The 14,524-nt window shown below is 34.2% G+C and overlaps 3 protein-coding genes across 6 annotated transcripts; 1 reads left to right on the forward strand and 2 right to left on the reverse strand.

The window, feature by feature from the left end:
- Positions 1 to 1,756: 1,756 nt before the first annotated feature.
- Mlf (myeloid leukemia factor) lies at positions 1,757 to 6,029 on the reverse strand. Of its 4 annotated transcripts, none has more exons than XM_066402788.1 (6): positions 5,827 to 6,029; positions 5,037 to 5,316; positions 4,153 to 4,353; positions 3,954 to 4,096; positions 3,341 to 3,445; positions 1,757 to 2,686 (listed from the first exon to the last, which is right to left on the reverse strand). In XM_066402788.1, the coding sequence occupies exons 1-6, from the start codon at positions 5,883 to 5,885 to the stop codon at positions 2,587 to 2,589; spliced, it is 888 nt and encodes a 295-aa protein (XP_066258885.1). In that variant the 5' UTR covers positions 5,886 to 6,029; the 3' UTR covers positions 1,757 to 2,586. The 4 variants fall into 4 exon arrangements, with proteins under 4 accessions (XP_066258885.1, XP_066258876.1, XP_066258900.1 ...); XM_066402779.1 differs by having other exon boundaries at positions 3,341 to 3,448; positions 5,827 to 6,028; XM_066402796.1 differs by lacking the exon at positions 1,757 to 2,686 and adding an exon at positions 2,833 to 3,039 and having other exon boundaries at positions 3,341 to 3,448.
- A 445-nt stretch (positions 6,030 to 6,474) lies between these two features.
- LOC136419472 (uncharacterized) lies at positions 6,475 to 12,376 on the forward strand. The gene is made up of 17 exons (XM_066405829.1): positions 6,475 to 6,862; positions 7,577 to 7,657; positions 7,790 to 7,923; positions 7,980 to 8,291; positions 8,346 to 8,453; positions 8,511 to 8,646; positions 8,711 to 8,922; positions 9,171 to 9,292; positions 9,546 to 9,767; positions 9,945 to 10,119; positions 10,202 to 10,369; positions 10,554 to 10,725; positions 10,844 to 11,117; positions 11,192 to 11,507; positions 11,562 to 11,732; positions 11,788 to 11,934; positions 11,988 to 12,376. Exons 1-17 carry the CDS (start codon positions 6,694 to 6,696, stop codon positions 12,018 to 12,020), a joined length of 2,952 nt encoding a protein of 983 aa, XP_066261926.1. The 5' UTR covers positions 6,475 to 6,693; the 3' UTR covers positions 12,021 to 12,376.
- A 482-nt stretch (positions 12,377 to 12,858) lies between these two features.
- Positions 12,859 to 14,480, reverse strand: endos (alpha-endosulfine). The gene is made up of 3 exons (XM_066405475.1): positions 14,345 to 14,480; positions 14,078 to 14,265; positions 12,859 to 13,594 (listed from the first exon to the last, which is right to left on the reverse strand). Exons 2-3 carry the CDS (start codon positions 14,250 to 14,252, stop codon positions 13,371 to 13,373), a joined length of 399 nt encoding a protein of 132 aa, XP_066261572.1. The 5' UTR covers positions 14,253 to 14,265; positions 14,345 to 14,480; the 3' UTR covers positions 12,859 to 13,370.
- Positions 14,481 to 14,524: the final 44 nt, after the last annotated feature.

The raw sequence follows: 14,524 nt of genomic DNA on the forward strand, positions 1-14,524 counted from the left end.
AATGAGAGCTTAAGGACGTAAAAAAATAAATTCACTTGTCCGGCTTTCATGAAAGGGGGGAGCAATATTGGACTCTGGAACGTCTTCTGGCGTATGGCCTGTGAAACTGTTCCCGTGTCTGGATTCTTCATTATAGAAGCTGGTTCAATCAGGACTAATTGGAACTTCTATAGGTGGCACTAACACGTAAATTGCGGTCACAAAAATAAGGCACTGATACCAAACGCTACGTGTTAATTTATAATATGATTGCAACAGGATTTCACGCCACTGTGCGACCGATGAAAAACAAATGTTTGTCTTGAAGAGAAAATAACGATGTCCTCGTAGAAGAATTAAAATAACGGACAACTGAAAATATTAGAATCTTTGAAACTCAATTACGGAGACAGAAAATCTCCTGAGCACTGAATAGAAAAATATTCCAAGTGAATTGAGTTCTATAAAGATCCATCCCCGACCGAATGAATAGGAATATTAAAGAAAGCAGGAAACTGAATTTTCGTTTAATTCGGACGTTTTATTAAATCCTAATAATTTAAAGTAAGCGCGGGAACTGGAATAAAAGAAAAGTGTACCGTAATAGTCTCACAAAGAGTAATAAAAAGGGGCTAAACGCTAAAACCTGACTTTGTCACATTAAATCTTGATTTATTTGCAAGGATTCTGGAGTGATTCTATTTCGTTAAGTCTCCCGCGGCTTTTTTAAAAGTTCCATTCGGAATGGAAATGAAACCGAGTTTAATAAGCGAACGGATTTATTTTAACTTCAAAGTGGCGCTTGATAAATTTTTGCCTGCTTACGAGCCTTAAAAGTACCAATAAAGTAAGAGTTGAACAATTTTTCCTAATACAAAGGCGGATTTGTTTTCTTCCACACCAGTTCTGCAAGAATCTACATCACTGACCAGCAAAATGTGGTAATTACTTGTGTGTTCATTCCACTCTTTATAAAGAAAATCAGCTTCATCGCGCACACTTGACCATGTCCTTGTATAATAACGCAGCTCTTTTAATTTATAATGAGTTCAAGAAAATCAAGTATAGGTTTGTCTTGTTCTCGCCAATGGTATGAAATCACCGGCACCACATTGATTATTTTTCTTAGTCAACGCTATGATTTAATTAGTAACTTTATTTAACCACATATCTCATTAACATGCAGTAATTTGTATTGTTTTGCGCAGTAGCGTTTTCAATTTTTCTGAGATTTATTATTTCAGTACAGGGACATCGGTAAACTTAACATGTGGAACAACATTCTTATTATTATCAACAAATAACGATTTCATTTAGAACTTATTGAAAATAATATTGGCTCAGAGGAAAAACCAAAAAGACACAAGTTTTCCTCCGTGAGTCGGTATCATATACAGCAAAAGTCTTAGACGAGCAGAACTAAAATGAAGAGCTCGCCATATACAACATATTTAGTTAAAAGAAAACCGATTACATGACTTCGTCCTGATCGTACAGAGACTATTTTCTCCTCCAATTACCAGCATCTTCTTCTGACTTATTTTTCATATAGAATTTTGGTAATTTGCCTCACGATACGTTTCTTTGGATGCAAAGAAGTGAATACATACCCTAATCTTGAATTTGATTGCCCTAACTCACAGCTAGAGCACTTCTCAGACTCTAAAGGTTCTTTTAGGAGGAGTACCCATATACTCTGTGACCAAAGACGTATTTTGACTAGTGCTAAAAAACTCTAACGGAAGGAGGTAATAATACTGGAATAAAACAACTGATATTTTTATATATCCCATTATATTGGACAATAAATATTATAATGTTCTGAAAAATCACAACACACTAAATAAGCCGATTAAGTAGTGTTTACAATAAAAAAGTACGTATTCATAATTTTACACTGAAAGTAAATATTCCGGAAGTTTACGACAGGTACTGACAATAATCAACTGAAATTATTTTGTTGAGAAAATCCACCGGAGATGCTCTTAAAATGCCCAAACCACGGGATAATCAGCATTTTATGAATCCATAGTTCAGTTACAAAACAAAATGTTTGAAACACTAAAACTTAAAAGCCAAATTGTGTATTAATTTAACCACAACGAAACACATTTATATTAAAAAAAACGCCCTGCTTTGCTATTAATACATACGAAACCAAAAAGCTTCTTATCAGATCAAACCGTAAAACCTCACGCAGGTCATTTACATCTACACTTTGCACCACCATTAAACTACTAGAGTGGGAATGAAAATAGTTCAATATTAATACTTTATTGTAACTAAGTGTGAAAGGTATACGAATGTCCTAAAACTGAAGACAACACCAAAGGCGATAATAATTATTTGATTTATTTACCTTATTTATTGGCTTCAACTGCCTCTAAAAGCACATTAATCGATCGAAAAAACCTGGCGGTCACCGTGGGATGTTGGTCTCCTGTAGATGAGACTTAATTTGATAACAATAGGTAATAATAATAGCAGGAACCCAGTAGAATAAGGAGAGAAAACCCACGGCTTCCTTACACAAAACGTATCAACTAATACTTGCAGATTCTTTTTGTTGAAAATAAAAACAAAGAAACAAGAGAGACCAGACAGGGTTTAAGCCAATTTGTCAGAAGTAGATCCAGACACAATTTTGACGTTTTTAGATTTCCTGGGCTTGTCTTGACCTGGAACACTGTATGGAGTTCTTTGGGAGCTGCAAAAGTCGTAAAATCTCATTTTTTATCAGAAAAAATGCAATCATTTTTGCAATCAAATTAGTACAATTAAATCATTATCAAATTATAAGCAGTTCAAGAGCATGAACGTTTCAAATGTGCATTCGATAAGACCTCACTAGTCATCTCTACTTAATACATTCGTGTTAATCTGTCGCTACTTTAGAGCAAAAACTATTTAATTCTAAAGTTGTTTTCAACTCTGCACATTTCAAATGTTCGTTAAACAACGATTAGTTACTGATAAAAATCACTGGTTGTGTTCCAAAACGTGCAGTTTACTTACTTCGCCATAATCTTAGCTGTGTGCAATTAATACTTCTTAACCGACCTAGAAGCCCACAATTACATAAGAACGATTTATTTGACAATTTTTAGAGTGATGATCCATTTCCTGTTATTGTTAGTAGGTGCAAACTATGTACTAATTTTGGCTTCGCAGTCACGAATAGACCAGGATTAGTAACATACAGGCAATAGAGTTAAATTTTAAAATTCTCCAGGATGGTATTGGAAATGCAATTGCGCATCTGGTCTTTGAGAGTTAAATTATCGCGACTAAACCCCCCATACACAATGAAAATGATGAATGAAAGATCCTCTCAAACATTAGAAATTTTTGAAAATCATACCAAGAAGAGGAAACTGAAGCTGAAGGTAAGGCTAATTTAGGTGACCGTATGCTTCTCCTCGCCGACACCATTGGCGCTGTGGTCCTACCTCTATGTCTCTGGATACTACTATACACCATGCATAACATCAGGATTATACAAGAAAAGCATATACATATTAAATTAACATACATATATGTATATTAAAACAATTTTTTACAGAAGAAAAATCATGCTTTGTACCATTTTAGGCCAAATTATCAATGTGCTGTTAACTTTAAATATCAAGCTAGTTTCCATAGAAACAAATAATGTGACCAATATCAAAGTTTTATTCCAACATCTCCATGAAAACTAGCCTACAGCTAAAATTACCCCTCTTTAATAATTTGGCCCTGTTTGACACAGTGCAAAATCATCAATTGTATAAAAGGCAATAATAGGTAAATAACTTTTGGAAAATTTGTTTCAACTAAAAGAAGAGAAATGTTTGATATAATTTAAATCTTGTTACAAATTGCTCAGTGGGTAATAAACACTGTGCGTGTGTGTGCATAAACACTAAGACACAACAATAAATACACATATATCGCAAATTATTGAAAACTTAAATATAAAACACAATGCCACTTACCTAGAACCCGCAGTAATGGCCGGAACAGCTGGGTATCCCCCGTAAGCGTGACGGTTTCTGGCTGAATGTGATGTTATTCTGGGAATCTCTGATACACAACGGGTCTTTGACTCCCACTCTTTATTGAACTCATCAGCATCATCCTTTAAAATTGTCCCATGCTTCAGAAATAAACTCACCAAGCTCTATAAGAACCCACCTCATTCAAGTTTATGAAATCTTGTCTCTCTTCCTGATCGCCAGTGTGCATATTTTGCTCTTTCTCAATAATATGCGCTCTGTCCCCAATGTGGTGACCAATGGCCATCTTTTTGGTGCCAGTTACTGAATCAGTCACTGTACTTTGAGTTTCTTTAATGCCTCCTGGCGCCACTTTTGTGCTTGATGTTGCTTTATAAACCTAAATAAATTCGTACAATCTACATAATTTATCTTCTAAGACGTACTGCTTACAACATAGAAAAAAGTAGCAGAAAGTCTGTAAAATAAATCAGTAGCTAAGTACACATAGCATATATCCAGACACATACACATGTGTATATTGCCTGGAAAGGATGGAAGGAGAAAAATAAGACATCATCAGCAAGCATCCATTTAGCTTACTGTGGAAATGCTCAAAGGTTCCTCAATCTTCCAAAGCTTACAACTATTAAACTTTTTAATGTTTGACCACTTGTTGCTAGATAAATCATAACATAGCACTAAACCTATAGAAAATATCATAATGCCATCTCCAAAATTGGGAAAACTTTGGGTATTTTCACATTAAACTGAGCTGAGGCCTGCTTGTGACTCTATATTTTTTTTCCTCCTATCTTTACGCCAGGAAGTAGAAAAACGTGTCACCAGATTCATTCATTTATGTTCAATGGCACTAAACTTTGCCATTTACAAGGAAGTTCCCCCTCTTTTGGGCAAAATAGATTTAATAAGAGTTAGAAATAAAGAGCAAATAACTATACTACATAATAGCCAAGAAAGCCCATATAAGTTTTTGTTAAACTTTAAGAGATGCGAAATTTCAAAATTGACATTAACTATAACCACTTCAGTTGTTCATGAGTGTATTTATGTACCATTTACCTGTGGTCTGCCATCAGGTCCAGAAGTCATACTAATAACTGTGCTGGAACTGCTATAATTACAACTGCCCATAGGCCCATTAAGGGCATCCAATGAACCACCCAACAATCGTCCAAAGTTAGGCATGGCCCTCATGGGAGGCATTCCAAATGGGGACATAAGTGAGTGCATACTAGCCCGAGTGTTCTCAAAGTCTCGGAACATATTACCCATGCTAAAGGAATCTTGGAATATACTGCTCATCATGTTATCCATTGAACGCATTTGACGCATTGCCGATCTAAAGAGAATCAACTCAACTCAAAATCTCAAACTGGAACTCAAAATAGAGCTAGGTTGATTAAATATTTAAAAAAAGAGAAATATAGTTCTACAATGACTGAAACTGCTGTGCATAGTATCATAAACTGTCCTACTACTAAAGTCTTCTTTTTATTAAAAACTTATAGTCTCTCAAGCCTGGATCACTGGGGTCAACAAATCAAATTTGTATGAATAAGCTCCCCTAGTTGGGCCTGGAACGCTACAGTTTACAAATTAGACCTAGAGATTCACGGTCCCTTGGCTGGGCCTGAAGGGTCAGGGGTCCCCAGTGATGGCCTTATAGTAATTAAGATAGAAAATGTGAGATAGTAAAAATGAATAAGACCACAGATATTACAATCTGCAAACATGGCCATGATGCGATTGTTTAAAGTAAGTGCTAAATCCAAAGCGAAGAAAACTTTTCCTACTTATTTATTCTGCCGTCATGTGTGGATAGAGGACCGAGATGGCTACTGTAACTTACCCAAAGAATGGATCGTCATCTAGTCCGCTCATAAAAGAGCCAAAAAGCGACATACTCATTTTCGCTCTCTAACTTTTCCCTCAAAATCTAGGACAGGAAAATCTCTAAAGCTGAGGGATATCACACAAAAACCACGAGAAAGCTGGCAAAATTTAGAATTAACAAATTGCAAACAGCAAATCACAAGAAACACTTCAGCTGTCAACCTTCTTCTTCTTCTTCTTTTAGACCGCTGCAGCGAATCGTCGCGCGAGCAACGTTCCACCAAATAATTATTTTAAATATGGCGCAGTAGAGCTAGGGCTCTGACTTCGCAAAATCTCTATTGATTTCGAAATTTCTCTACGAATTCTTCTAGAAAATTAATTAATAAGGCAATATTTAAAATTTTTTTAACTTGGAAGTGTAATCGAAATCGAATTAGACCTCGAGATGCGTTTAACAGTCTTTGGTGACAGGGAGTTTCAAGCGTTATTCTGCTTTGAAGAGAATACCACTCTGTATCATAGTGACATCATAGATTAGGGCCGACCCTACCAAAAGGGGCGGATAAAACCGTTTAATTTTCACACTTTTGTTCGGCCTTCTCCTTGACGTCAAAAGCATGGCGCGACACCTCATCAAGTGGCAAGTGAAATAACTAAAATTGTCAAACTGACATTGAAATGGCGTCGAAACGTCGAGGCTTTTAGACAAATGCGTTTCTGCTGTTATAAATTTCAATTTTGCTTTTCTTTTAAATTGTTTACATTTAATTGAAATAAACCTTTAATTCGTTATTAAGTTAACTTTCAACGTTTGAAGAAAGATATTTTTCGCAGATGTTGTCCGAGTGAACCACAAACTGGATTTGAATTTATATGGACAATGGCCGGTAAACAGCCGAAATGTTTTGTGCCCAAGTGCATGAAGACTGTTGGTGTTTTATTTCCAAAAAATGAAGAAGCCAAGAAAAAGTGGCTGAAAGCGTTAATGTTAGAACATCTGGAGCCAACTTCAAAGAGTTTTGTTTGCTTGGATCACTTTGGAAAAAATGGTATTGGTGTTTTCTGCTTTAAACTTACCAAACCAAATGCTCAAAAGGCTTCATATCCTTTGCTTTCCTATTAAATTATCTTACTTCTGTCAAGAATTTTATACAAATCTGCAACATAAACTCGTCAAATATATATATATATATATTTAGTTTTTTGTGTTTGATGGTGACATTCTAACCATCTACGGCACTTTATTTCATGAAATATTCAAGTAAGACCATTCCTACAACCTTCATCCTAATTACATATTGCCAGGGATTACACTAAGATTTACATTGCTTACAGTAGTTACTAGTGCATTCCAGTAACACAATAATGATCTCTCGTTTAGATGCAGTTTTTTTAATATTTTTTTTTATCATAGACATTTAGAAAAAAACTGTATTTTCAGACATATTTTTATTTTATAAGATATCAAAATCAAGATATTTTCATGATTCCAACTTTTGCATAATATACTTGATACTTAACTGAATTATTGATTCAATCCTAAATTTAATTAAAACAAAATTGAAATATGCCATATTGCCAAGAAATTATCCAAACCTGCCTAAACTAATGACATATTTAAGTGGCTTGAATAATCACAGGAAACTATAAGAATTATTATTATTTATATCTCCCACATACTTGGGTGCACCCTGGATTAAAAATTAAGTTAAGAAAAATTACTAATATATATTTTGATTATTGTTACTTCACTTTTTGTATAGGAATGCCACTTATCAGGCAAAAATTGGTCACCCCTGCCACTCAAAATGAATACAGGAGAGAAAACTTATCTCAGTCTTCAGGTAAGTGACAATGCAGTACTTTTTTTAATGCAATTTAGTTATAGACAGTATTGCCATAAATCCCACTGGACACCAGTAGTTTAAGTTCAATTTTGTCTTAGAGAAGTGTACAATTATATATCCACATTTTAGGCCATTCATTTTCCCAGCTTGAATGTAGACTATGTTTGATACAAGGTCAAACAGTTACACAGCACATATTCAACAGGCTAAATGATACAAATACCATTGCAGAAGCTATTGGTATTTGTTTATATCCATTGAAGGTATAATCAAACAGTTCTTCATTCAGTTAGTTCACTGTTGATTTATTTCTTTTCAGATTTCTAGGGAGGATCAATTATCAAAACATATTTGTGTAAACTGCCTAAAACAGCTAAAAGGTTACTTTGCATTTCATCAGTATTGCCTCGCAATGGATTCCAAACAGCGACGGCGTCAGTCACTTGAAGCTCGGTCCAATAACGGCCGCCTTTTTCAAAAGGAGGATATATCAAAAGATCCAATTAAACCTTCTTCCCAAAAAGACTCAGACAGTCGAAATGTTAATAATAATGCAGATTATGATGATGACTATTTTTTGCACGAGGAGTGGTTAACAGATTATGATGGAGAAAATAAAGAGAATAAAAAGGTATTTTAATGTCATTTGTAACTTGTATTTAGCTAAGTGTGATAATTTGTTTAGGGGGAGTCAAAGAAAGATGTTGCAAAGAATAAATCACATGATAAGTTGTCAGAGTTGATAGATAAGACTTTCAGAAGTGTGGATAAAGACAAGGAGGATTTGCTGCAGGTATGAGTGATAAAAGATATTTATTAGGGAGTTAAATTGATGTTTTTCTGGGAAAAGGTGTTAGAAGGAGATGATGAATTAACTTTACCAGTTGTCCCAAATAGTTCCAGTTATTTAGAAACTAATGAAGATTCTCTAGATGATCAAGACCAGCTCAAAGATGATAGCAATTTTACTGAAAGTATTGTCATAGGTAGTCTATAAACATATATTTCAGTGTTTAGTCTATTTTCATCATTTGATTTAAATTTTTGTAGAGATGGTAAATGATGAGAACAATGAGGAACCGTCGCTCTCAATTGATATTCCAGAAGAATGTTTTCATGATTTTGCAAAAACTGATATAGAATCAGGAGAAGGTGTATCACCTAATACAACTTTTGGGATGAAGCGAAAATATGATCTAAATGGCCATAGTCCAAAGAAACTTCGGCTATCAAATAGTTTTGAAGAAGGTGCTGTCCCAGAGGTAAAATTTTTTGAATAAACTTGCAGAATGGTATTAACCTCTAGTAGCATTTCAGTTATAGTTCCTTATAAAAAGTGTCTTAACAATGTATTTCCTTAATCCCTACAAAATTAGTAGTTTTTAATATATTTAAGAAAAGTGAAACTCATAATTGTTTGGTTTTTTCTAACTAAGTCTAAGACCGCGCCTATTTGCATCAATTTTAACCACCATAAAAACTATATAAAAATCTTATTAATTTTTTTCAGGCAAATATCCAGTCACCACTTGGGATCTACCCCTCGCAAACCATAAATTATTTCTTTGATTCCCAGTTTGTATTTGCTGCTGGTTACCTATATGAATCCAGATTTACGAAAGGCGATTCTAGGTAAAATCTGTGTTATTAATATGTTAAAATGCCTTTTATTACCCACACGTTTTCACCTTATTATTGTTTTGCTTATGTTAGCTTGTATGTATATGATTTTCGTGATCTTAGCCTATTTAAATTTGATACCATCAATTTTTTATCCCTGTTTAAAAGTTGTTTTATGTCTAAAAATTGGATGAAAGGATCCTCCAAATGAATTCATTCTTTTATATAATTTTTTTTAAATTGATTATAGTTCTATTGTTTTTAGGCTCTTGCGCTGCCCAGCACCAAATTGTCCTAGTCAGGCCTACCAAAAAAAGTCGTCCCCCATGGAATATGCAACAGACATTGAAGTAGTCACGTCACATAACCACGTGGTACTAGACGAAACCGAAGTTAAGAGACAGATGTTTTACAGTATTATGTTTAGAAAAATGCGCAGGGATAAACTGTTTAGCTTCAAACTCCTTTACGAACAATTCTGTAGATTGTAAGTATAACGAAATTGAAAAATAACCAATTTCTTAATCACCATAAAAGTGTTTCCCGAATTAAAGTAACAGCAATAAGGACACTGATTTATTAAAACAGCAAATTTACCAACAAAAACTTCATTTTTATATGGACTATAAAGCTAGTTCTGAACGTTTCAATGTTTACCTTTCAGGGATCATTCAATTGCAAGCATTCTGCCGTTAAAAGTTGTAATTAGAGAAATCTGTAACTGGGGTCCAGCCCAACTACCGACAACTGTGAATTCTTTTGAAGATTTTTACAATCGCATAGAAAATGATGAGTTTTGTAAAATACAGTTTACCGACAAGGATATTCAATTCTATCTGGTTAGTTTGAAAAAGGAATTGCCACTTTCCTCGAAGCATAAAATCATTAAATTTGTTGCTAAAGTCTCTGGATTTGTTTCAGGATAGATTTGAAACAGAAGATGGAGGGAAGGCCGTGGTCTTCGGCAATGAAGAAATACTGCAAAAGTATTGTCACAGTGAACTGATGTTTGTGGATGCATCTTTTTATATCGAGTCGGAATTGTTTCCTTATCAGTTAGTTACTGTGATGGTGTGGGCAGACGGCGGCGTAAGTATAGATGTTAAACGTCCTTTTTTAATAAGTAAAATATACAGAGTGATTCACAACGTAACTATCCTTAGGAGAGGCTTGAGGATGGGCCACTAATAAATTTTATGATGTTTTTAACCCTAATTTTATTAACAATTAAACATACACCAGCATTTTATACATGTCTCATTGTGTCTTTTAGTACATCCCAATCTTCTACGCTTTGATAAACTTGAAATCGCAAGAATTATACCGAAAAATATTCAGTTTTCTTCGTAGTCACATCTCAGATTTAAGACCGCGTGAAATTGTTAGCGATTATGAGGCAAACTTGTACTACGCTCTTGGTGAAGTTTATACGGATGCTAACATAGGTAAGTTAGGTTGCAAAGTATGTTCATTTAAATACACTCCCAGGCACAAAAATAGGTAAAGTGGTTTATAACATTTCTAGAAAGATTTTCCTACGCCCGATTTACCGTATACTTGCAGGTGGTGCAACCTACTACTTCACCCAAAATATCTACAAGAAACTATGTTCCTTGAACTTATCCAAAGAACTGGAACGCAATGCGAATTTCCGTAATGTGTATCATATGGTGTTAATGCTACCGTTGCTGCCCGCAAATACAATCCAGGAAGCATTGCAGAGTATTGAATCGCAGGCAAATACCCTGCGTTTGAAAAATTTAACCGAAGGTTTATTTCGACATATCCACAGTGAATGGATAGAAAAAGTAACACCTGAAATGTTCAGCGTTTACAAGTATGTCTAATTGCAAAAAGCTATTTCTTACATTACAAAATATTCTTTATTACTACAAAATCAAAATTTTTTAGATCCGAGAACCGTATAACTGAAAGTTTAAGTGGCCCGTTCAAAAAGCTCAAGGATTACATCATGATGTCGAAAAATAAGAAAACGAAAGCTCCTTTGACCATTGTCTCGACGGTTGAAAAACTGATCGATTTGGACAAGTTTTTACTAGCAACATACAACGACCCCGTGGCTAAGAGAGCATTCAACAAAGATATGAGTGTATGCCAAAAAAAGAGCATTGTTAAAGCGTGGAATTTTATACAAAGTCTGCCTACTATCAATATATATCAATTTTTCGTCAAAGTATTGGGATATATTCACTGTATGGAAAACCAGGTACGTTGCTTCATAAAATCTGAAAAAGTGAGCTGAGTTTTAGGTTTATTTTAGTTATGGATTTGGGGTTTCCATCGTTTTACTGGCAAATTTGAGGAACATTTGATTGATGGAAACAGTTTGGCCCTAATAAACAGTGAAAACGCAGAAGAAACATTAGGAGAAGAAGAAAGCATTGCGGATGAAGTGAGCTCCGAGGAAACATTGGATGCGCCTCTAGAGGAGGTAATTTTTTTGTAGAATACATCTTAGAAATAATTTTTACTTTTCGTTTCTACAGAACATGGAAACAGCTGATGAAGAACAAACTGAAATCATCGAAGAATATTACATCGAGGAAGATAGCGGTGCTGTAAGAAAAATTCGGGTACGTCAACCTGCCACAATAGATTTTTCCCTCGATCCTGAGCAAGAAATTGAAGAAGAGGTAGAAAGATAATCCACTACTTTTTCAATATTTTTTAAAATGTTTGCTTTTAGATATTTGGTCATGAATCCGATTTTGAAAGTTAACGGCTCAAACTAACCTGACGCGTAACCCAGGTTGAATTTGAAACCCGTTCTTGAGCAGTTCCGTCAGTACCTGACTATTATTATAGTAATTATTTCTTCTGCTGTTCTCAATGTGAATTTTATATGGAACAGTGAAAATATGTTTGGGCTGATGGGGATCAAGTGTGAAGAACGGAAACTCAAGACGTCAACGCCGTGCATTGAGTTTTCTTTTACAATTTTGTTGTACGAACTTTAATTCTTTATCAAGTAATAATAGGCTTATTAAGTCGACAACACGTATTGTTCATAGAAAATGTATATAAAAGCATTGTAATATAAGCCAGAACTTTTAAAGTATTTATAAAGATAAAAAATCTTCGTTTTCTTAAAATATTCCGGAGATCAACTAAAATAACTGGAATATATAATTTTTTGTCTTGTGTAAGAATATGTACTTTGCAAACACAAAACTGAGGTTAAAAGTTGCGTTTTTCCTTTGTACGGTAAAAAGGTACTTTCAAAATCCCTTTTGACCAGCTGCAAACACGATCGAATACACGAATTTTTTTACGACTAATTAGTAGACAAATTTCTGATAAAACGACTTTTTTGATGCCACATTTCAAACATCTTATAGATATGAGGGGAATATTCGCATGCTAACGCAATTTTTAGGTAAAACTATAGCAATAGAAAAGAAAATACCTAATCAACCAGAAATTTATTGTTCCATATACCTAAAACTACTTTAAGTCAGACTCACTTTTATGATTTTTTTAATTAACATTCTTAAATTTTCATTATGGAAATGGTAAGTTTTCACAAACAAATTGCAGAACCAAAATGAAAAACTAAATGACACCTCTTATAATTTATTACTCACAAATCCATTTCCAAATAGAGAAAATTTCGTCAAGAACCATGTGCTTAGAACCAAAATTAAATTAATTATTACTATGGCAAAACATTTTCGTCAGAAATAAATTGAAAAAAGCGACCCTTAAGAGTTGAGACTTTTGAAAAAGACTCTGATACAGAGGCTAACAATCAAATAAGGGCCAAATTATTTTTGTATTGTTAACTTCAACATCAAGCTAGTTTCCATAGAAAACAAGAATCTGATAAATACTATGGCATTTTCATTTAAATTAGCATGTTGTTAAAGTTGACAGCACATGAATGATTTTCTACCCAGAAACTGGTCTCTAAAATGTATTATGCACAATAATTTTAAAAACATACTTTGGCAGATGCTCTGCATGTAAATTAAATATATTACGCATAATATATCTATAAGACAAGTACTTACTTGCCTCAAATCAAACTGAAAAACCCTTCCTTATCACAAATACTTTGACGAGATATTTTCTACACTATATTGGGGCCAAGACTGGTAGGAGTTGTGGCAGATGGCATTGTTGCCAATTTTGAAGGCTGAACAAGAGAGGTTTTTCTTGCAGGCACAGTTTCAGGTGTTGGTATAGCATCTCCTGTTGGAAATATGGGGCCGGGCACTTTGAGAGGAGGTTTATTGATGCCACCCATTTTTTGTTTTGCCATTTGGTAGTCTCCAGAATCAAAGAATTTTTGTCCTTGAAAAAAAAGGAGTTACGATTTGCCACAAAAATTAATATTTCATTAGAGTAAAGTGTGGCTTATGTTCTCATTGATCTTCAAATAGATGAAAAAAAAATTATCAATTAATGCATCATCAAGTAGAGTTTTTGTGGAAAATTTCTACTTTACCATTGAAAATAAGGGTACTTGATTGGCCTAACATAAGTTGCAAAACATAGCATAACACAAGAAATGAGATTTAGTCATGTATCATTTTATGCCATGTTATGCATCTGTAAATTGGCCCATGTATTCTATGTGTTCCTTATATTATGCTATTCCAATTTATAAGTTAAATTTAACTAAAGCAGAAATGTGACTCCAAATGTGATTTTTTTTAGATACTCAAAAAATGCTTACAGACCCCGCTTTAACAGTTGCATTTTTTATGTAGTATAGAAATATGTTGCTCATAAAGATGTTTTAATTTTAGAAAATTAAATCAGTGCCCAGTTTACCTTTTGCTAATCTTTTTTGCAAAAATGAAGAATGTCCTCCCACTCGGCCAGGACCACCTGGTATTGAAGGATATTTCGCTTTGAGCTTGGCCTCTTCAATTTTCTCTAATTCCTGAGGCGAAGGTTCTGGAGGAGAGGGAGTTTCCTGAGGATGTTCAGCCTGTTCTTCACTCATTCTTTCCAAATATCTAAAAAAGTTTATTTGAACTGTAGGATAGGGACCTATTTGTAGATACGCCTGTGGCAAATACCATACATTCTTATTACCTGATTAAAATACGACCAATTTAAGAAAATGAAATATTGAATGGAAAACTCTTGCCGAAATTTTACTTCGCCTATTTTCAATATTTCTTTTGTTTGATTTCTTTGACTTTGACAAATATCGTTGAGAACTGAAGTTAACGACGGTTGGTTTTTGGAGGGAAACACAAACAGGTCATGTAA

Source organism: Euwallacea similis, chromosome 2, assembly GCF_039881205.1.
Source record: "Euwallacea similis isolate ESF13 chromosome 2, ESF131.1, whole genome shotgun sequence".
NCBI lineage: Eukaryota > Metazoa > Arthropoda > Insecta > Coleoptera > Curculionidae > Euwallacea > Euwallacea similis.